Consider the following 24388-nt stretch of genomic DNA (forward strand, 5'->3'; position numbering starts at 1 on the left):
TCTGCTGATCAGAGGCCCGCAACTGACATCTGCTGATCACATGCCATCAAATAACATTTGCTGATGAGAGGCCCTCATCTGACATCTGGGATCAGAGGCCCTCAACTGACATCTGCTAATCAGAGGCCCTCAACTGACATCTGGGATCAGATGCCCTCAAATGTCATCTGCCCATCAGAGGCCCTCAACTGACATCTGCCCATCAGAGGCCCTCAAATGTCATCTGCCTATCAGAGGCCCTCAACTGACATCTGGGATCAGAGGCCCTCAAATGTCATCTGCCCATCAGAGGCCCTCAACTGACATCTGCCCATCAGAGGCCCTCATCTGACATCTGGGATCAGAGGCCCTCAACTGACATCTGCTAATCCGAGGCCCTCAACTGACATCTGGGATCAGAGGCCCTCAAATGTCATCTGCCCATCAGAGGCCCTCAACTGACATCTTGGATCAGAGCCCCCCAACTGACATCTGCTGATCAGAGGCCCTCAACTGACATCTGGGATAAGAGGCCCGCAACTGACATCTGCTGATCACATGCCATCAACTAACATCTGCCGATCTGAGGCCCTCAACTAACATTTGCTGATCAGTGGCCCTCAAGTGACAACTGCTGATCACATGCCATCAACTAACATCTGCCGATCCGAGGCCCTCAACTGACATCTGCTAATCAGAGGCCCTCAACTGACATCTGCTGATCAGAGGCCCGCAACTGACATCTGCTGATCACATGCCATCAACTAACATCTGCTGATGAGAGGCCCTCATCTGACATCTGGGATCAGAGGCCCTCAACTGACATCTGCTAATCAGAGGCCCTCAACTGACATCTGCCGATCAGAGGCCCTTGACTGACATGTGGGATCAGATTCCCTCAACTGACATCAGGGATCAGATTCCCTCAACTGACATCTGCTGATCAGAGGCCCTCAACTAACATCTGCTGATCAGAGGCCCTCAACTAACATCTGGGATCAGAGGCCCCCATCTGACATCTGCCCATCAGAGGCCCTCAACTGACCCCAAATTACATCTGTTGATCAGAGGTCCTCAACTGACATCTGCTGATCAGAGTAGGTAAACGAACACCTGCCAATCAGAGGCCCTCAAATGACATCTGCCCATCAGAGGCCTTCAACTGACATCTGCTGATCAGAGGTCCTCAACTGACATCTGCTGATCACATGCCATCAACTAACATCTGCTGATAAGAGGCACCCAACTGACATCTGCTGATCAGAGGCCCACAACTGACATATGCCCATCAGAGGCCTTTAACTGTCATCTGCCAATCAGAGGCCCTCAACTGACATCTGGGATCAGAGGCCCTCAACTGACATCTGCTGATCAGAGGCCCTAAACTGACATCTGGGATAAGAGGCCCTCGACTGACATCTTCTGATCAGAGGCCTCAACTGACATCTGCTGATCAAATGCCATCAACTAACATCTGCCGATCCGAGGCCCTCAACTGACATCTGCCCATCAGAGGCCCTCAACTGACATCTGCCCATCAGAGGCCTTTAACTGTCATCTGCCAATCAGAGGCCCTCAACTGACATCTGGGATCAGAGGCCCTCAACTGACATCTGCTGATCAGAGGCCCTAAACTGACATCTGGGATAAGAGGCCCTCGACTGACATCTTCTGATCAGAGGCCTCAACTGACATCTGCTGATCAAATGCCATCAACTAACATCTGCCGATCCGAGGCCCTCAACTAACATCTGCTGATCAGAGGCCCTCAACTGACATCTGCTGATCACATGCCATCAACTAACACCTGCCGATCCGAGGCCCTCAACTGACATCTGCTAATCAGAGGCCCTCAACTGACATCTGCTGATCAGAGGCCCGCAACTGACATATGCTGATCACATGCCATCAACTAACATCTGCTGATGAGAGACCCTCATCTGACATCTGGTATCAGAGGCCCTCAACTGACATCAGCTAATCAGAGGCCCTCAACTGACATCTGGGATCAGATGCCCTCAAATGACATCTGCCCATCAGAGGCCCTCAACTGACATCTGCCCATCAGAGGCCCTCAACTGACATCTGCCGATCAGAGGCCCTTGACTGACATATGGGATCAGATTCCCTCAACTGACATCAGGGATCAGATTCCCTCAACTGACATCTGCCCATCAGAGGCCCTCAACTGACATCTGCCCATCAGAGGCCTTTAACTGTCATCTGCCGATCAGAGGCCCTCAACTGACATCTGCTGATCAAATGTCATCAACTAACATCTACTCATGAGATGCCCTCACCTGACATCTGAGATCAGAGGCCCTCAACTGACATCTTCTGATCAGAGGCCTCAACTGACATCTGCTGATCACATGTCATCAACTAGCATCTGCCAATCTGAGGCCCTCAACTAACATTTGCTGATCAGTGGCCCTCAAATGACAACTGCTGATCACATGCCATCAACTAACATCTGCCGATCCGAGGCCCTCAACTGACATCTGCTAATCAGAGGCCCTCAACTGACATCTGCTGATCAGAGGCCCGCAACTGACATCTGCTGATCACATGCCATCAACTAACATCTGCTGATGAGAGGCCCTCATCTGACATCTGGGATCAGAGGCCCTCAACTGACATCTGCTAATCAGAGGCCCTCAACTGACATCTGCCGATCAGAGGCCCTTGACTGACATGTGGGATCAGATTCCCTCAACTGACATCAGGGATCAGATTCCCTCAACTGACATCTGCTGATCAGAGGCCCTCAACTAACATCTGCTGATCAGAGGCCCTCAAATAACATCTGGGATCAGAGGCCCTCATCTGACATCTGCCCATCAGAGGCCCTCAACTGACCCCAAATGACATCTGTTGATCAGAGGTCCTCAACTGACATCTGCTGATCAGAGTAGGTAAACGAACACCTGCCAATCAGAGGCCCTCAAATGACATCTGCCCATCAGAGGCCTTCAACTGACATCTGCTGATCAGAGGTCCTCAACTGACATCTGCTGATCACATGCCATCAACTAACATGTGCTGATAAGAGGCCCTCAACTGACATCTGCTGATCAGAGGCCCACAACTGACATATGCTGATCAGAGGCCCTCAACTGACATCTGCTGATCACATGCCATCAACTAAGATCTGCTGATCAGAGGCCCTCAACTGACATCTGCTAATCAGAGGCCCTCAAATGACATCTGCTGATCAGAGGCTCTCAAATGACATCTGCTCATCAGATGCCCTCAACTGACATCTGCCCATCAGAGGCCTTTAACTGTCATCTTCCGATCAGAGGCCCTCAACTGACATCTGCTGATCAGAGGTCCTCAACTGACATCTGCTGATCAGAGTAGGTAAACGAACACCTGCCAATCAGAGGCCCTCAAATGACATCTGCCCATCAGAGGCCTTCAACTGACATCTGCTGATCAGAGGTCCTCAACTGACATCTGCTGATCACATGCCATCAACTAACATCTGCTGATAAGAGGCCCTCAACTGACATCTGCTGATCAGAGGCCCACAACTGACATATGCTGATCAGAGTCCCTCAACTGACATCTGCTGATCACATGCCATCAACTAAGATCTGCTGATCAGAGGCCCTCAACTGACATCTGCTAATCAGAGGCCCTCAAATGACATCTAGTGATCAGAGGCTCTCAAATGACATCTGCTCATCAGATGCCCTCAACTGACATCTGCCCATCAGAGGCCTTTAACTGTCATCTGCCGATCAGAGGCCCTCAACTGACATCTGGGATCAGAGGCCCTCAACTGACATCTGCTGATCAGAGGCCCTCAACTGACATCTGGGATTAGAGGCCCTCGACTGACATCTTCTGATCAGAGGCCTCAACTGACATCTGCTGATCAAATGCCATCAACTAACATCTGCCAATCCGAGGCCCTCAACTAACATCTGCTGATCAGAGGCCCTCAACTGACATCTGCTGATCACATGCCATCAACTAACACCTGCCGATTGAGGTCCTCAACTGACATCTGCTAATCAGAGGCCCTCAACTGACATCTGCCTGTCAGAGGCCCGCAACTGACATCTGCTGATCACATGCCTTCAACTAACATCTGCTGATGAGAGGCCCTCATCTGAGATCTAGGATCAGAGGCCCTCAACTGACATCAGCTAATCAGAGGCCCTCAACTGACATCTGCCGATCAGAGGCCCTTGACTGACATGTGGGATCAGATTCCCTCAACTGACATCAGGGATCAGATTCCCTCAACTGACATCTGCTGATCAGAGGCCCTCTACTAACATCTGCTGATCAGAGGCCCTCAACTAACATCTGGGATCAGAGGCCCTCATCTGACATCTGCCCATCAGAGGCCCTCAGCTGACCTCAAATTACATCTGTTGATGAGAGGTCCTCAACTGACATCTGCTGATCAGAGGAGGTAAACGAACACCTGCGGATCAGAGGCCCTCAAAGGACATCTGCCAATCAGAGGCCCTGAAATGACATCTGCCCATCAGAGGCCTTCAACTGACATCTGCTGATCAGAGGCCCTCAACTGACATCTGCTGATCACATGCCATCAACTAACATCTGCTGATAAGAGGCCCTCAACTGACATCTGCTGATCGGAGGCCCACAACTGGCATATGCTGATCAGAGGCCCTCAACTGACATCTGCTGATCACATGCCATCAACCAAGATCTGCTGATCAGAGGCCCTCAACTGACATCTGCTAATCAGAGGCCCTCAAATGAAATCTGCCGATCAGAGGTCCTCAAATGACATCTGCCCATCAGAGGCCCTCAACTGACATCTGCCCATCAGAGGCCCTCAACTGACATCTGCCCATCAGAGGCCTTTAACTGTCATCTGCTGATCAGAGGCCCTCAACTGACATCTGGGATCAGATTCCCTCAACTGACATCTGCTAATTAGAGGCCCTCAAATGACATCTGCCGATCAGAGGCTCTCAAATGACATCTGCTCCTCAGATGCCCTCAACTGACATCTGCCCATCAGACGCCTTTAACTGCCATCTGCCGATCAGAGGCCCTCAACTGACATCTGGGATCAGAGGCCCTCAACTGACATCTGCTGATCAGAGGCCCTCAACTGACATCTGTGATAAGAGGCCCTCGACTGACATCTTCTGATCAGAGGCCTCAACTGACATCTGCTGATCAAATGCCATCAACTAACATCTGCCGCTCCGAGGCCCTCAACTAATATCTGCTGATCAGAGGCCCTCAACTGACATCTGCTGATCACATGCCATCAACTAACACCTGCCGATCCGAGGCCCTCAACTGACATCTGCTAATCAGAGGCCCTCAACTGACATCTGCTGATCAGAGGCCCGCAACTGACATCTGCTGATCACATGCCATCAACTAACATCTACTGATGAGAGGCCCTCATCTGACATCTGGGATCAGAGGCACTCAACTGACATCTGCTAATCAGAGGCCCTCAACTGACATCTGGGATCAGATGCCCTCAAATGTCATCTGCCCATCAGAGGCCCTCAACTGACATCTGCCCATCAGAGGCCCTCAAATGTCATCTGCCTTTCAGAGGCCCTCAACTGACATCTGCCCATCAGAGGCCCTCAAATGTCATCTGCCTTTCAGAGGCCCTCAACTGACATCTGCCAATCAGAGGCCCTCAACTGACATCTGCCCATCAGAGGCCCTCAAATGTCATCTGCCTTTCAGAGGCCCTCAACTGACATCTGGGATCAGAGGCCCTCAAATGTCATCTGCCCATCTGAGGCCCTCAACTGACATCTGCCCATCAGAGGCCCTCAACTGACATCTGCCCATTAGAGGCCTTCATCTGACATCTGGGATCAGAGGCCCTCAACTGACATCTGCTAATCCGAGGCCCTCAACTGACATCTGGGATCAGAGGCCCTCAAATGTCATCTGCCCATCAGAGGCCCTCAACTGACATCTTGGATCAGAGGCCCCCAACTGACATCTGCTGACCAGAGGCCCTCAACTGACATCTGGGATAAGAGGCCCACAACTGACATCTGCTGATCAAATGTCATCAACTAACATCTACTCATGAGATGCCCTCACCTGACATCTGAGATCAGAGGCCCTCAACTGACATCTTCTGATCAGAGGCCTCAACTGACATCTGCTGATCACATGTCATCAACTAGCATCTGCCAATCTGAGGCCCTCAACTAACATTTGCTGATCAGTGGCCCTCAAATGACAACTGCTGATCACATGCCATCAACTAACATCTGCCGATCCGAGGCCCTCAACTGACATCTGCTAATCAGAGGCCCTCAACTGACATCTGCTGATCAGAGGCCCGCAACTGACATCTGCTGATCACATGCCATCAACTAACATCTGCTGATGAGAGGCCCTCATCTGACATCTGGGATCAGAGGCCCTCAACTGACATCTGCTAATCAGAGGCCCTCAACTGACATCTGCCGATCAGAGGCCCTTGACTGACATGTGGGATCAGATTCCCTCAACTGACATCAGGGATCAGATTCCCTCAACTGACATCTGCTGATCAGAGGCCCTCAACTAACATCTGCTGATCAGAGGCCCTCAAATAACATCTGGGATCAGAGGCCCTCATCTGACATCTGCCCATCAGAGGCCCTCAACTGACCCCAAATGACATCTGTTGATCAGAGGTCCTCAACTGACATCTGCTGATCAGAGTAGGTAAACGAACACCTGCCAATCAGAGGCCCTCAAATGACATCTGCCCATCAGAGGCCTTCAACTGACATCTGCTGATCAGAGGTCCTCAACTGACATCTGCTGATCACATGCCATCAACTAACATCTGCTGATAAGAGGCCCTCAACTGACATCTGCTGATCAGAGGCCCACAACTGACATATGCTGATCAGAGGCCCTCAACTGACATCTGCTGATCACATGCCATCAACTAAGATCTGCTGATCAGAGGCCCTCAACTGACATCTGCTAATCAGAGGCCCTCAAATGACATCTGCTGATCAGAGGCTCTCAAATGACATCTGCTCATCAGATGCCCTCAACTGACATCTGCCCATCAGAGGCCTTTAACTGTCATCTTCCGATCAGAGGCCCTCAACTGACATCTGGGATCAGAGGCCCTCAACTGACATCTGCTAATCAGAGGCCCTCAACTGACATCTGGGATAAGAGGCCCTTGACTGACATCTTCTGATCAGAGGCCTCAACTGACATCTGCTGATCAAATGCCATCAACTAACATCTGCCGATCCGAGGCCCTCAACTAACATCTGCTGATCAGAGGCCCTCCACTGACATCTGCTGATCACATGCCATCAACTAACACCTGCCGATCCGAGGCCCTCAACTGACATCTGCTAATCAGAGGCCCTCAACTGACATCTGCTGATCAGAGGCCCGCAACTGACATCTGCTGATCACATGCCATCAAATAACATCTGCTGATGAGAGGCCCTCATCTGACATCTGGGATCAGAGGCCCTCAACTGACATCTGCTAATCAGAGGCCCTCAACTGACATCTGGGATCAGATGCCCTCAAATGTCATCTGCCCATCAGAGGCCCTCAACTGACATCTGCCCATCAGAGGCCCTCAAATGTCATCTGCCTATCAGAGGCCCTCAACTGACATCTGGGATCAGAGGCCCTCAAATGTCATCTGCCCATCAGAGGCCCTCAACTGACATCTGCCCATCAGAGGCCCTCATCTGACATCTGGGATCAGAGGCCCTCAACTGACATCTGCTAATCCGAGGCCCTCAACTGACATCTGGGATCAGAGGCCCTCAAATGTCATCTGCCCATCAGAGGCCCTCAACTGACATCTTGGATCAGAGCCCCCCAACTGACATCTGCTGATCAGAGGCCCTCAACTGACATCTGGGATAAGAGGCCCGCAACTGACATCTGCTGATCACATGCCATCAACTAACATCTGCCGATCTGAGGCCCTCAACTAACATTTGCTGATCAGTGGCCCTCAAGTGACAACTGCTGATCACATGCCATCAACTAACATCTGCCGATCCGAGGCCCTCAACTGACATCTGCTAATCAGAGGCCCTCAACTGACATCTGCTGATCAGAGGCCCGCAACTGACATCTGCTGATCACATGCCATCAACTAACATCTGCTGATGAGAGGCCCTCATCTGACATCTGGGATCAGAGGCCCTCAACTGACATCTGCTAATCAGAGGCCCTCAACTGACATCTGCCGATCAGAGGCCCTTGACTGACATGTGGGATCAGATTCCCTCAACTGACATCAGGGATCAGATTCCCTCAACTGACATCTGCTGATCAGAGGCCCTCAACTAACATCTGCTGATCAGAGGCCCTCAACTAACATCTGGGATCAGAGGCCCCCATCTGACATCTGCCCATCAGAGGCCCTCAACTGACCCCAAATTACATCTGTTGATCAGAGGTCCTCAACTGACATCTGCTGATCAGAGTAGGTAAACGAACACCTGCCAATCAGAGGCCCTCAAATGACATCTGCCCATCAGAGGCCTTCAACTGACATCTGCTGATCAGAGGTCCTCAACTGACATCTGCTGATCACATGCCATCAACTAACATCTGCTGATAAGAGGCACCCAACTGACATCTGCTGATCAGAGGCCCACAACTGACATATGCCCATCAGAGGCCTTTAACTGTCATCTGCCAATCAGAGGCCCTCAACTGACATCTGGGATCAGAGGCCCTCAACTGACATCTGCTGATCAGAGGCCCTAAACTGACATCTGGGATAAGAGGCCCTCGACTGACATCTTCTGATCAGAGGCCTCAACTGACATCTGCTGATCAAATGCCATCAACTAACATCTGCCGATCCGAGGCCCTCAACTGACATCTGCCCATCAGAGGCCCTCAACTGACATCTGCCCATCAGAGGCCTTTAACTGTCATCTGCCAATCAGAGGCCCTCAACTGACATCTGGGATCAGAGGCCCTCAACTGACATCTGCTGATCAGAGGCCCTAAACTGACATCTGGGATAAGAGGCCCTCGACTGACATCTTCTGATCAGAGGCCTCAACTGACATCTGCTGATCAAATGCCATCAACTAACATCTGCCGATCCGAGGCCCTCAACTAACATCTGCTGATCAGAGGCCCTCAACTGATATCTGCTGATCACATGCCATCAACTAACACCTGCCGATCCGAGGCCCTCAACTGACATCTGCTAATCAGAGGCCCTCAACTGACATCTGCTGATCAGAGGCCCGCAACTGACATATGCTGATCACATGCCATCAACTAACATCTGCTGATGAGAGACCCTCATCTGACATCTGGTATCAGAGGCCCTCAACTGACATCAGCTAATCAGAGGCCCTCAACTGACATCTGGGATCAGATGCCCTCAAATGACATCTGCCCATCAGAGGCCCTCAACTGACATCTGCCCATCAGAGGCCCTCAACTGACATCTGCCGATCAGAGGCCCTTGACTGACATATGGGATCAGATTCCCTCAACTGACATCAGGGATCAGATTCCCTCAACTGACATCTGCCCATCAGAGGCCCTCAACTGACATCTGCCCATCAGAGGCCTTTAACTGTCATCTGCCGATCAGAGGCCCTCAACTGACATCTGGGATCAGAGGCCCTCAACTGACATCTGCTGATCAGAGGCCCTCAACTGACATCTGCTGATCAGAGGCCCTCAACTGACATCTGGGATAAGAGGCCCTCAACTTACATCTTTTGATCAGAGGCCTCAACTGACATCTGCTGATCACATGCCATCAACTAACATCTGCCGTTCAGAGGCCCTCAACTAACATCTGCTGATCAGAGGCCCTCAACTGACATCTGCTGATCACATGCCATCAACTAACATCTGTCGATCCGAGGCCCTCAACTGACATCTAATAATCAGAGGCCCTCAACTGACATCTGCTGATCAGAGGCCCGCAACTGACATCTGCTGATCACATGCCATCAACTAACATCTGCTGATGAGAGGCCCTCATCTAACATCTGGGATCAGAGGCTCTCAACTGACATCTGCTAATCAGAGGCCCTCAACTGACATCTGCCGATCAGAGGCCCTTGACTGACATATGGGATCAGATTCCCTCAACTGACATCAGGGATCAGATTCCCTCAACTGACATCTTCTGATCAGAGGACCTCAATGTGCATCAGCTGATTAGTGGCCCTCAACTGGCATCTGGTAATCAGGGGACCTCAACTGACATCTGCCAAGCAGAGGACCTCAACTGACATCTATTGATCAGGGTCTTTCTACTGGAATCTACTGAATCGGAGGACCTCAAATTGCATCTGCAGATAACAGGCCCTCCACGAGGTTCATCTCATCTTCTCTTTCTTGATCCTGTCCTAGGACAGCGCCATCTTCTGGGCCTGCCCCAGGGCAGCATGAGGACAGTCTTTGCCCCAGGGCAGGATGAGGACAGTCTCTGCCCCAGAGCAGGATGAGGACAGTCTCTGCCCCAGGGCAGGATGAGGACAGTCTTTGACCCAGGGCAGGATGAGGACAGTCTTTGACCCAGGGCAGGATGAGGACAGTCTCTGCCCCAGGGCAGGATGAGGACAGTCTTTGACCCAGGGCAGGATGAGGACAGTCTCCGCCCCAGGGCACTGGCCATGCAGAGGGCACTTGTCTGACAGACATCCCCACAGGCTCGTCACCCCTCCGCCCACTGGTCCACACACGCCTCCCGCATTCTCACCATATTTGCGCCCCAGGTGCCGCAGGATGGCGTTGGACTGGTACAGGACAAAGTCTCCATCTTGAAACTTAGGCAGCTGTCCAAACATCTGAAGGAGAGACAAATGAACACGTGTCAGACTGATGGGGCCCCAGAGGGCCTTGTGACTGCCAGGAGTGAGTACAGTGCAGCAAAGGCCCCTCTGGAGGCCTGGCCTATAGAGGAGAGTATGCAAAGTATGCACACCAAGCACAGTATGCACGCCAAGCACAGTATGCACGCCAAGCACAGTATGCACACCAAGCACAGTATGCACACCAAGCACAGTATGCACTCCAAGCACTGTATGCACGCCAAGCACAGCATGCACACCAAGCACAGTATGCACCCCAAGCACAGTATGCACTCCAAGCATGGTATGCATGCCAAGCACAGTATGCACACCAAGCACAGTATGCACTCCAAGCACTGTATGCATGCCAAGCACAGTATGCATGCCAAGCACAGTATGCACACCAAGCACAGTATGCACTCCAAGCACTGTATGCATGCCAAGCACAGCATGCACACCAAGCACAGTATGCACCCCAAGCACAGTATGCACTCCAAGCACGGTATGCATGGCAAGCACAGTATGCACACCAAGCACAGTATGCACTCCAAGCACTGTATGCATGCCAAGCACAGTATGCACACCAAGCACAGTATGCACTCCAAACACTGTATGCATGCCAAGCACAGCATGCACACCAAACACAGTATGCACACCAAGCACAGTATGCACACCAAGCACAGTGTGCGCTCCAAGCACTGTATGCATGCCAAGCACAGCATGCACACCAAGCACAGTATGCACCCCAAGCACAGTATGTATGCATGCCTAGCACAGTATGCATGTCAAGCACTGTATGCACACCAAGCACAGTATGCACGCCAAGCACAGCATGCACGCCAAGCACTGTATGCATGCCAAGCACAGCAAGTATAGCAGTTACAAAATAAGTTCCAAGGGCGTAGGTTAGTTAGTCAAGTGAGATTCGGGGGCTGTGAATCGTAAATCTCCCAACTAAAAAAGCAGTGGGCCGCCCCCAAATCACCCTCTATGTGTTAATACACTGCATCTGTGTGGATGGGCGAGATGACCAGGGTTTGGGATGGACTGTTCCCATGAGGAGCGGTGTCAGGACTGATTTGCTTTGGGGGGTATCTGGGGCTGAATTAGAGTTGAGCCGAGAGGGTACTCCATTGCAATGGCAACAGACTGCCCTGTCCACCAAACTCAAGGTCCCCCCGCCTGATTTTGAGTCGAGCGGACCTCAAGTTTTTCATTGACGAAGTAAAATTGACTCTGTCAGTGTAAAATGCTCTCTGACCGAGTAGGAGCTGACTGTGGACCCTGTTTAGAGTGGAGAGTTATGCGCCTTTCTTAAAACTGTTACTCACTGCTGGGCATACCATGGCAGTGAGAGACAGTAAAAAAAACAAAATGAAAAATGACTACTACACCATGGGTGAAAAAATGTTTGGTTTGGGGAGGGGGGGGGGGGGGGTCATTAGTTTTTTATTTTATTTTATTTTTCAAAATAAACTCCCTCTTTGAGAGTGTTTTTAAAAAAAATGAAAAAGCTTAGAAAAATTGTGAAAACCTGCTGAGAGATTACAGAATATCGGGCAGCCGTATTTTGAATCATTTGTAATTTGGTTAGAAGGGTGACATTGGCTGCAATCAGCAAAGCCTTGCCATAGTCTCAACGGCTGATTATCAAAGCCTGGATCAGCGTTTTTCTGGCAGAGGAAGAAATCCAGGGGAAAGGTAGCAAAACAAGACCCACTACTGGCAGCGACGTGAACTTTCAAGGAGAGTTTATGGTCAAGTTTGAGGGAACGTCCGTCTTCTCGCTGTTCTACCAGGGCCAAACTGGCCATTGCGGGCACCCGTGCGCCGCAAGGGTGGGGGCCATTTTTGGGCCCCTGTGTGCCGTTTTTGCTACAGGGCCGTTTATGCAGCATAGCTGCAAAATCGGCCCTGTAACAAAATCAGCCGAAAACCGGCCCCCGCAAAGAGCTCGGTCGCACCCCCAGCCTCCCCACCGGGGGCGGCCGAGCACTCTGCCGGGGCAGGTTTTGGTCCCCAGTCCGGCCCTGTGTTCTACTGAAGATAGTTCTTGGCCATCCAGGCTGCAATGTTATTAATGGTGGCTTGAAAACAACTCATGGTAGCATCCTGTCCCAAAGAGATTATCAGCCGAGTTTCGTCACAGTCAGAAATGACTTCAAACCCTGATGTTTTGACAGTCTGGGCCACAGGAGCAACATAGATGTTAAACAGCGTCGGGCTCAGGGATGAGGCCTGTGGCACTCCTCTCCAGAGTAATGGAAACGACGGAACTTGAAGGGACCCAGAGGGATACTTTGAAACCGACCTTCTAGGAAATCAGATAACCATTGCAATGCTGGGTGCCGCTCTTGTGAGAGCAGCCAATGCGGTCTCAGTGCTGTGGAACGCTCGTGTTGCAACAACCAATGCAGTCTCAGTTCTGTGGGATGCTCTTCTGACAGCAGCCAATACGGTCTCAGTGCTGTGGGACGCTCTTGTGAGAGCAGCCAATGCGGTCTCAGTGCTGTGGGACGCTCGTGTTGCAATAACCAATGCGGTCTCAGTGCTGTGGGACGCTCGTGTTGCAATAACCAATGCACTCTCAGTGCTGTGGGATGCTCTTCTGACAGCAGCCAATACGGTCTCAGTGCTGTGGGACGCTCTTGTGACACCAGCCAATGCGGTCTCAGTGCTGTGGGACGCTCGTGTTGCAATAACCAATGCAGTCTCAGTGCTGTGGGATGCTCTTCTGACAGCAGCCAATACAGTCTCAGTTCTGTGGGAAGCTCTTCTGACAGCAGCCAATACAGTCTCAGTGCTGTGGGACGCTCTTGTGACAGCAGCCAATGCGGTCTCAGTGCTGTGGGAAGTTCTTGTGACAACAACCAATGCAGTCTCAATGCTGTGTTCCGCTCTTGTGAGAGCAGCCAATGCGGTCTCAGTGCTGTGGAACGCTCGTGTTGCAACAACCAATGCAGTCTCAGTTCTGTGGGATGCTCTTCTGACAGCAGCCAATACGGTCTCAGTGCTGTGGGACGCTCTTGTGAGAGCAGCCAATGCGGTCTCAGTGCTGTGGGACGCTCGTGTTGCAACAACCAATGCAGTCTCAGTTCTGTGGGATGCTCTTCTGACAGCAGCCAATACGGTCTCAGTGCTGTGGGACGCTCTTGTGACAGCATCCAATGCGGTCTTAGTGCTGTGGGACGCTCTTGTGACAGCAGCCAATGCAGTCTCAGTGCTGGGTACGCTCTTGTGACAGCAGCCAATGCACTCTCAGTGCTGTGGGATGCTCTTCTAACAGCAGCCAATGCGGTCTCAGTGCTGTGTGCCACTCTTGTCACAGCAGCCAATGCGGTCTTAGTGCTTTGGGACGCTCTTGTGACAGCAGCCAATGCGGTCTCAGTGCTGTGGGACGCTCGTGTTGCAACAGCCAATGCAGTCTCAGTTCTGTGGGATGCTCTTCTGACACTAGCCAATACGGTCTCAGTGCTGTGGGACGCTCTTGTCATAGCAGCCAATGCGGTCTCAGTGCTGTGGGAAGTTCTTGTGACAACAACCAATGCAGTCTCAGTGCAGTGGGACACTCTTGCGACAGCAGCCGATGCGGTCTCAGTGCTGTGGGAAGCTCTTGTGACAGCATCCAATGCAGTCTTAGTGCTGTGGGACGCTCTTGTGACAGCAACCAATGCAGTCTCAGTGCTGGGTACGCTCTTGTGACAGCAGCCAATGCACTCTCAGTGCTGTGGGATGCTCTTGTGACAGCAGCCAATACGGTCTCAGTGCTGTGGGACGCTCTTGTGACAGCAGCCAATGCGGTCTCAGTGCTGTGTGCCACTCTTGTCACAGCAACCACTGCGGTCTTAGTGCTGTGGACGCTCTTGTGACAGCAGCCAATGCAGTCTCAGTGCTGTGGGTGCTCTTGTGACAACAGCCAATGCAGTCTCAGTGCTGTGGGACACTCTTGTGACAGCAGCCAATGCACTCTCAGTGCTGTGGGATGCTCTTCTGACAGCAGCCAATGCGGTCTCAGTGCTGTGTGCTGCTCTTGTGACAGCAGCCGATGCGGTCTCAGTGCTGTGGGACGCTCTTGTGACAGCAGCCGATGCGGTCTCAGTGCTGTGTGCTGCTCTTGTGACAGCAGCCGATGCGGTCTCAGTGCTGTGGGACACTCTTGTGACAGCAGCCAATGCACTCTCAGTGCTGTGGGCGCTCTTGTGAAAGCAGCCAATGCTGTCTCAGTGCTGTGGGGCGCTCTTGTGACAACACATGGCAAGCACAGCACACATTGCAAGCACAGCATATACCCCAAGCACAGCACACTTGCCTCGCACAGAACACATACCAACTACAGTACACATGGCAAGCACAGCATACATGCCAAGCACAGCACCCATGGCAAGCAGAGCATACATGCCAAGTAAAGCACACATGCCAAGCCCCGCATACATACCAAGCCCAGCACACATGCCAAGCCCCGCACACATACCAAGCACAGAACACATGTCAAGCATAGCACAGATACCAAGCACAGCACAGATACCAGGAAGAGCACACATGCCAAGAACAGCACACATGCCAAACACAGCATATACCCCAAGCACAGCACAGATAACAAGCACAGCACAGATACTAAGAAGAGCACACATGCCAAGCACAGCACACATGCCAAGCACAGCACACATGCCAAGCACAGCACAGATACTAAGCACAGCACAGATACTAAGCACAGCACAGATACCAAGAAGAGCACACATGCCAAGCACAGCACACATGCAAACACAGCATATACCCCAAGCACAGCACACATGCCGAATACAACATATACCCAAGCACAGCACACATCAAGTCAAGTCAAGTCAGAAACACTTTATTCGATTGTTTTAAAATCATAAAAGTATGCTACAGAACCATATTCAATCATACAGACAAGTTTTTAAAACAAGTAAAAAAGTTAAAAAATTACTATACACATAAAAATTCATGTAAAAATCATCTTTGCAAAACATATTTACAATGATCACATTCTTATAGTCCATTAACAGTAATCGGGTTATAAATACGGTACAAAACGAGAAAAATATTTACAATTTTAGATACAGAAGATGCTAGCCGCCTGGGGTAAAGTGCAAAACGTGCTGTTCATGAGTTAAAGTTTTGGTACAACTAAGGGTTACATAACCTAAGGCCATTTAATCATTACAAGCAGTTTAGGATACGTTAATTATTTGATTTTAGTCTTGCTTGCTTTGACCGGATTGACATAGTCAAAAAATTTGCCACCCCGTACATTACTACTGAAGTTTCCATAAGTTGTAAGTACAATAGGGCTGGTTTAACCTGCACGAAACCTTTCAGAATTGGTTTAATATATCTTTCTCTCCCATTTTTATAGAAGGGACAGAAGAACAAGAAATGCAATATGTCCTGATCTGAGAAGTAATCGCATTTGCAGGGAGCATTTTCATGAGGCTTGCACCATTTTTCAAATTCACCTAGCAGAAAATGTGCTTGATTAAAACGAAATTTAGTGAGGACCCACCTGTGAAAAGGTTTACTTACTATCGTTAAATAGGATTGCATAGATAGCGAAGCAATCGTCATATAGTGGGCCCTAACAGTTGGTTTTACAATTTCGATAGCCTCTCGCTCTGAAACCTTTTTCTCAATATAGCTTTTCTTTACCCAGTCAATATCCTCTCTCACAATGCTCTCTGGGTATGTGTATAACTCCGAACGGCCTAAATATTCTGTTGTAATTTTAATGTATTGTAGCCACCCGATCTTAGCCACGTTTTCTCTCCCCATGCAGTCCCTAATAATCATATGGTTTAAAATTAAAGCTGGATTAAGCCAAATCCTAATCCATGACAGTAAAGGGGCCAGAGTCAAAGAGTCCTCGATGTACCCTATCCCCAATTCCATATGTACGGGGAAGGCTGGGGTGGATTTCGGGAGGCCTAGTAGGGATCGCAAAAAAATGTTTTCTTCTCTTTGTATGGGGTCCAGGTTTTTATAACCCCATATCATGGCACCATACCTTGCAATTGACAGTGTTTTAGCTTTATAAATTGCTAATATAGCCTCAGGTGGTTTACCACCCAACCTTTTAGCAAAGCCTAGGATGGCGGCAGCCGATCTTTTTACTGCCGCAGCCTTACTTTTGATTTGTGGAGCCCATGTCCCATTCTCATCGAACACCACACCTAGGTAGGTAAAAACTTTTACTTTAGAAAACACTGAACCATTACAGGTGAGGGTTTTCATACCATTTTTGCGACTGCCAACAGCCATAACGTGGGATTTCTCAATATTAACTGCTAGATCCAAGCCTTGCATAAAAGCCCCAAAGGAATTTAAAAGGCGTTGTAAACCATTTGGGGTTCTAGCCAGCAATACCGTATCGTCGGCATAAAGTAAGACCGGCATTAAGGAGTCACCCATACGTGGTACATCAATAGAGGCCATTTCCAGGGTCTTCCCCAGAGAATTAATGTAAAGTGAGAAGAGCATTGGTGCTAAAATGCACCCTTGGCGCACCCCCCTTCCTGATTTAAAAAAGGCGGTGCAATTTCCCTCTTGTGACATACGTACCGTTGCTCTCAGATCACTATGCAGTTGTGCCATAAAATTCACCAATGCTTTGTCTAACCCCAGTTCCAGGAGTATTGTCCACAGCTTTGACCTGTTTACTAGGTCAAAAGCTGTGGACAAATCCATAAAAGCCAGATACACCATACCCTTAGACGCTACAGTGTATTTGCCCAGGGTAAGGAGTAGATTAAGGCACTGATCCTCTGTGCCTCTCCCGGCACGAAAGCCATACTGGGCTTCACACAGGATGTTATTGTTTGTCGCCCAGGCTGAAATTCTTTCCAAAATAACTTTACCCAAAATTTTAAAGGAAGAATCTAACAAAGAAATGGGTCTGTAGCATCTAGGGTCTCCCCTTTGACCCTTCTTAAAAATGGGAATTATAACAGACTGCGACCAAGTAGCTGGTGCTTTTGTACCTTCTAGGCTAATGACATTGAAGACATTAGTGAGAACCACAGCCCACATGCCCGAATTTGATTTAAACATATCGGCAGGTACACCGTCAGGGCCAGGAGCCTTCTTTCCTGCCGTGTCCTCTATTGCCTTCTGCACCTCTTTGATGGTGAAACTGGCCAGAATCTCTTCTGTTTGTAGCAGTATTGGATCTAAGGGGTCTGTAGTAATGTTGCTACCATAGATGTTTTGGAAGTGCTCCAGCCAATCTCGTTCCGCAATGTTCACCTCTAACGGTGCATTTTCAATCCCGCTAAATAAGGGGGTATTAACAATTTTCCAGAATTTGGCACTGTCCTTCAGGATGGCTTTATCATATAGGTTTTCCCATGCATTTTTTTTTATTTCATTTTTACGTCTTTGGATATTAGCCTTATACTCTTGCCTTTTACTGGCCACTTCCTGCTTATCACGTGGGGTCTTGTTTAGGGCTTTATGTAATTCCCTATGGGATTTGGAACATTCTTTATCAAACCATCCCATAACCCTTTTCTCCTTCTTTTTTGTGCTACTTTTGAGGTCGTCCGATACTTGACAACAAATTTTTTCAAAAGACTGGATTATATTCCCCTCATACCTAGTAGGATCCATACAGATATTAATTTCTTTACCCATTTTAAGATTTAGAGAGTAGAGAAAGTCCTCAGGGATGATATCACTCCATTTGACCCGTCTCCCCTGGTCCTTAACAATCAAATCAGTAGTTCCTACTGTGATCAAATCAAAATTGTTTACATTTGAAAATAAAAACAAATTACTATCATCTACTTCTAGTATGACCGGGTTATGGTCACTGAAGGTCGTCTGTACAGCGTTATAAAACATAACATTTTGTAACATGCCCGGTGAAATGAAAATGTAATCGATTATTGTATTACTATCCCTAGCACTATAGGTAGGCACCCGTTCCTTTCTGTCACAGAACTCTGGTTCATGTAGATCATTTTCTAAAAGAAGTTCTTCTAGGGCCAACCCCTTTTCTGAGTGCTCAAAATGTGGTAATTGTGGCATGTCAGTGTTAATTGCATCGATAACATGACAGTTCTGTTGGCATAAATGAGTATTAAAATCTCCCATCAGGAAAAAATATACAAAAGTGGTCTGACTCTCCCTATATCTTTTTAAAAACTCCATCAGTGAATTAATACTTGCATTTAATGCTATACATTGTATGCTGTTATAAAAGTTAATGTAAACGCATTTGTGTCTATTAGGCATTGTAACCTCAAGAGCTAAATAGTTTTGGGATGCCAAAGCACACATGCCAAGCACAGCACACATGCCAAATACAGCATATACCCCAAGCACAGCACACATGCCATGCACAGCACAGATAACAAGCACAGCACAGATAGCAAGAAGAGCACACATGCCAAGCACAGCACACATGCAAACACAGCATATACCCCAAGCACAGCACACATGCCGAATACAACATATACCCAAGCACAGCACACATGCCAAGCACAGCACACATGCAAACACAGCATATACCCCAAGCACAGCACACATGCCGAATACAGCATATACCCAAGCACAGCACATATGCCAAGCACACATGCCAAGCACAGCACACATGCCAAATACAGCATATACCCCAAGCACGGCAAGTATTCCTGCTGCATTATACATGGAAAGCACAAAAGTACACCATTCCCACCATGAATGCAGGCATTGCATGTACACCAAGCACAGCAGGCGCTCCTGAGGGCACCATGATAGATTACAGAGAGATCCTACTCACCGCCTCCTTTTGCAGCGCTGCTGATTTTCCACCCAACCAATCCGCGATCGGCACTACCTCATCCTTCCACTGGGCGCCCTGGTCAGAGAGCAGCAGCCGCATGGGCTCTGACCGTCCTGTGGGGGGCACAATAACTTCATTAGCACTGGAAACCCCCATTCAGTTCACTTGTTAGGAGAGTAGGTCCTAAAATCCTCTGCCCACATTTCATTTAGTTCAGTCTGCGTTGGTAGATTTCTGATCGGTTACAGACCATAGAACAGTGCCCCTGAGGGCTAGGGATGACAGGGGATTGGATAACTCCTAGCCCTAAAATGGTGCAGGCTTACCAAAAGCTCTAGCGAAGCCTGGGATAAAACTAATAGATGCCCTCTGGGATCTTCTTGCATTTTTGCCAGGTATCAGAATCACCTCTGCCTAGATATATAACAATGTACTCCAGGGAAAGAGAAAACATGGTATCTGGTGCCATCTAGAGGCATACACACGTAAACTGCCTCTTTGTTAATGAAGAGGCCAGAACATCTGTGCTAATGTAGTGCAGGCTTTAGAATTAAAGGGCCAGGGTGTTAGAAATGGGGTTTATGGTTGACTAGGGAATGAACCTAACCAGGCAGAACCCACCACTCTAGTCAGACCAAGTAAATTACACACTAAAGATAACCTGTGCTCACCCTCTCGTAGCTTGGCACAGAGCAGGCAGGCTCATCAAAAATGTCTTTGATGATGGTGTGACTTCAAAGGAACTCTTAGCAATGCTCAACAAACTCTTTCAACCCAGCCCTGGCTCCAGATGATCAGTGGGGGGGTGGGGGTAATTCAGCCCTTTGTGTGTGGGCAGGACACAATCTATCAGAGTGCACTCCACCTTTCCCCTTCCCATTCCCCTTCACAGCCTGGAAGACCATCATTATGCAGATGTATCTACTGTCACACCCAGTCCTTTCTGGTTATGGCTGTCTGGAAAGTACGCCTCAGGTATAGCTGTCACACATACTAGACGTGTATTAGAGTCAGTCTGCAAAGCACAAAGAGTCATAAGCACAGATAAAGATCCACTTTCTAAAAGTGGCATTTCTAAAATAGTAATGTAAAATACAACTGCACCAGAAAGTAGGATTTAACACTACTATTCTAAACATACCAAACATGGCAAAACCACTCCTTTCAGATTAGGAATTACCACTTTAGATAAGGCGATTCCAAATATTGGCCTATGAGAGGAGTAGGCTTCACAGCCGTGAGAAATAAATTAGGTGGTTTGTTACTACCAGGAGATGCCACACATAAAGTCACATGTTCTCCCTGTTACTTGCACAGCACCTTGCCCACAGGGCCTACGTTAGGGGTGACCTCTGTATAATAAAAGGGAAGTTTAAGGCTCGGCAAGCAGTTTAAAATGCCAAGGTGATGGGGCAGTAAAATTTGCACGCAGGCCCTACAGTGAGAGGACTGAGACGGGTTTACAGGGCTACATCTGTATGTGGCACAAGCAGTGCTGCAGCTGCAGGCCCACTAGTAGCATTTAATTTACTGGTCCTGGGTGTTTGGGATACTACTTTACAAGGGACTTACAAGTAAACCAAATATGCCAAACAGTTGTAAACGAATTATACTTAGTTTAGAGGAGAGAGCACATGCACTTTAGCCCTGATTCGCAGTGTTAAAGTGCCTAGAGTCCTTAAGCCAGCAAAACGAAGAACACAAAAATAGGCAGAGGAAGGCAAAAAGTGTTGGGATAATCCTGCAGAAAGGTTCAACACAGCATAAGGATCCCTCGTCCACCCCCCCTTAAAATGCCACCCATTCAAGATACCCCCAGTGGCAAGGGAAGTGATTCAGCTCAGGGGCCATCATGGCAGTCCCCAGGAGCACTAAAGAGAGAAGAGAGGGAAGAGAGAGAGAGAGAGAAAGAGAGAGAGGGAGAGAGAGAGAGAGATAAAGAGGGAGAGAGAGAGAGAGAGAGAGAGAGAGAGAGAGAGGGGGAGAGAGAGAGAGAGAGAGAGATAGATAGGGAGAGCGAGAGAAAGAGGGAGAGAGAGAGAGAGAGATAGAGAGAGAGAGAGAGAGAGAGAGAGAGAGGGGGGGGGAGAAAGAGTGAGATAGAGAGAGGGGGGAGAAAGAGGGAGAGAGAGAAAGAAAAAGAGAGAGGGAGTGAGGGAGACAGAGAGAGAGAGAGAGAGAGAGAGAGAGAGAGAGAGAGAGAGAGAGAGAAAGAGAGAAAGAGAGAGAGAGAGAGAGAGAGCGAGAGAGAGAGAGAGAGAGAGATAACTGATCCCAAAGCAGAGAGAGCGAACGGCCTCCCCTCTAATCCTGCTGTTTAGTCTGGGAAGGGACACGGCTCCCAGGCTGCTTTCTACCATCACCAGCAGCTGTATCCACCCTTCATCCGATAAGCTTCCTTCAGAGCAGGGCTGACACTTCCATAAGGGAAGGTGTTGCAGCAGTCTTCAAACGCCAGCTAGCGGTGGTGCCGCATTACTGCAAAAGGTGAGCTCGAAATGTGACCTTTTTTAGTGCACGGCAAGAGGCAATATTTAATCTTGTCTCAGGACTCAAAAGTCTTGCTCCATTCATAAAGCAAAAAATAGAAGACAGAGTTTCCAGGGAACTAATGGCTTATTTACAAGCCCCTTGCGCCGCCAGTTCTCATCGTCCTTCCTGTATCTCTAGGTTAGTGATGTGGACAGTGCCGTGACGGACCTCGAAAGGAGGCTGAAGTTACACATGTGTGTGATTGGGGTGAGGGGGTCAAATAAAAACTTTCCACCGCAAACTTTTGTAAACTGTGCAAACCTTTCCTCGCAGAGAAGCTGTGAGGCAACATTTTGTTTACTGTAGAATTCGCCCTCTAACAGAGACATTTTGCAGAAATAGTTTTGCGAAGACCAAACTACTGAGGAATTTAGCAATCTTTGTAAAGTTGTTGAGCTTGGAGATTGTGTAGAAAACTTCAGAAATTTAGGAGAGAAAAATCTTTACACCTCCGCACACAATGATGAAAAGCACACAGATCTATCATTTGTTATAGCGCCTTGATCCCAGAATCTGGCCAGGCGTGGCCAGAGGAGATAAATAAAGGGGCGAGGGTCGCTTGTAGTCCTTCTGGCCGTATCCACCATATGGCTCGGAGTTGGCCCTACCACTGTCCGCAGCAAGCGTCGTGACACTGGCGTCAAGGGTGGGCGCCGCTTGACACCACCGATCACCCTGAAGGCAGCAGGCGTCACCCCAAGACCGATGCAACTGCCATTTCACAAGTAAGCCCGTCAGAGTCCCGCCGGGAGCATGACAGGTGCCCTGCTGTTCCTGCCCCCTGATGTACAGGCCTGCCACTACTGGCCGGCACTGGAGAATCTGCAGCCGCCCCTGCTCCTACAAGCGGGGTACTCCGACAACGCCCTCCAGTGGTTGCTGCCCGAAAGCACCGGCGAACCGGAGTGCTGTTACAGGAGCATCAGAGCTGTACAACACCACGCGGCCGTATGCGCATGCTCCTCCGGACACAGCTAGCAGACCTCAACTGTATAATCTCAACCAATGACAGGAACAATCATATTGCATGCCCTACTTCGTTTTCTGTATATAACTTTAAACACTGATAAATTGTTTTTTAATGTTGTTTTTATTGTATTAATAAGTTGTTTCTCTAATGAGTTTCAGAATTTATTATGTAATGAATTGTGCTTTATTTATATGTGCAAATGTTTTTTAATAAAAGTCTGTGAACGTTATGAATTAGTTTGTGACCAGTGATTATGAATGAGGTTCAGAATATCTAGTGTGAGTGAGTAAATACTCTTCTCCAGGGATTCTTCTTGACTTTTGGTCTTTGGTACCCTGTTCCCTGGAACTTGTGGGGTCGTCTCTCTTTTTTTAAGACATCTCCTCTCAACCACATCTGTCCTATGAGCCCCTAACATCGTGGCCCGGGATTGACGTTCAGGGTTTGCGAGACATCCTTGGGAAAGTTAAGTCTGGCTCGCCTGCCGACCCCCTCCCGATCTCAATACTCAGACTCCTGGACACCCCACTACTTGCAGTGATATGCCAAACTCTGAACTTATCCCTCTCCACTGCGAAGGTCCCTGCACCCTGGAAACATGCCATGGTTTTCACCTCTTCTCAAGAAACCATTGGCTGATCCGAAAATCTTGGCAAACTTCCGTCCAATATCCCTCCTGCCCGTTTTCTCCAAAATTTTGGAGAAACATGTCCACGAACAACTCGCAAGGATTGCGGAGGCTAATGACATCCTGCACCCCTCTCAATCGGGTTTCCGTCCCGGATTCTCGACAGAGACAACACTACTCGGAGTGATCGAAAACCTCCACCTTCTGGTCGATAAAGGTGACTCTGCTGCGCTGATTTTACTCGACCTCAGCGCAGCATTCGACACCATCTCCCACAACATACTGCTTGATTCACTTTTCAATATGGGCATCAAAGGAAATGCATTGGATTGGATTGCATCTTTCCTGTCATTGAGGACATTTCAAATCTCCTCTAGCACCGTGGCATCAAATATCCATCTCTCCCCTTATGGAGTGCCACAAGGATCGGTGCTTAGCCCCCTGCTCTTTAACCTCTATGTAACCCCGCTCGCCCAGATCGCTGAAGCAGCTGGTCTTAATATGTTTACATATGCCGACGACTCACAAATTGTATTCTCCCTCTCAAACAGTGACCATGACTCCCCCTCCCTCCTGCAGGTGGGCCTCAGGAACATCGCCACCTGGATGAGCACTAATATGCTAAAACTTAACGGCAGCAAGACAGAGGTCTTAATAGTGGGTCCAGATCAAAATCTCTGGAATCCTAGACACTGGCCATCAGA

At 49.1% G+C, this 24388-nt stretch overlaps 1 protein-coding gene across 1 annotated transcript in view; it reads right to left on the reverse strand.

The window, feature by feature from the left end:
* LOC147736657 (glutathione S-transferase P-like) overlaps positions 1-24388 on the reverse strand; it is an 89311-nt gene that overhangs the window by 38713 nt on the left and 26210 nt on the right. The window contains exons 3-4 of the mRNA XM_086953413.1: positions 19552-19667; positions 10685-10772 (exon numbers count right to left, since the gene is read on the reverse strand). Of these exons, the coding sequence (XP_086809539.1) occupies positions 10685-10772; positions 19552-19667 (204 nt within the window). The remainder of the gene's footprint in view (positions 1-10684; positions 10773-19551; positions 19668-24388) is intronic.

Source organism: Lissotriton vulgaris, chromosome 1_2, assembly GCF_964263255.1.
Source record: "Lissotriton vulgaris chromosome 1_2, aLisVul1.2, whole genome shotgun sequence".
In the NCBI taxonomy this organism is placed as follows: domain Eukaryota; kingdom Metazoa; phylum Chordata; class Amphibia; order Caudata; family Salamandridae; genus Lissotriton; species Lissotriton vulgaris.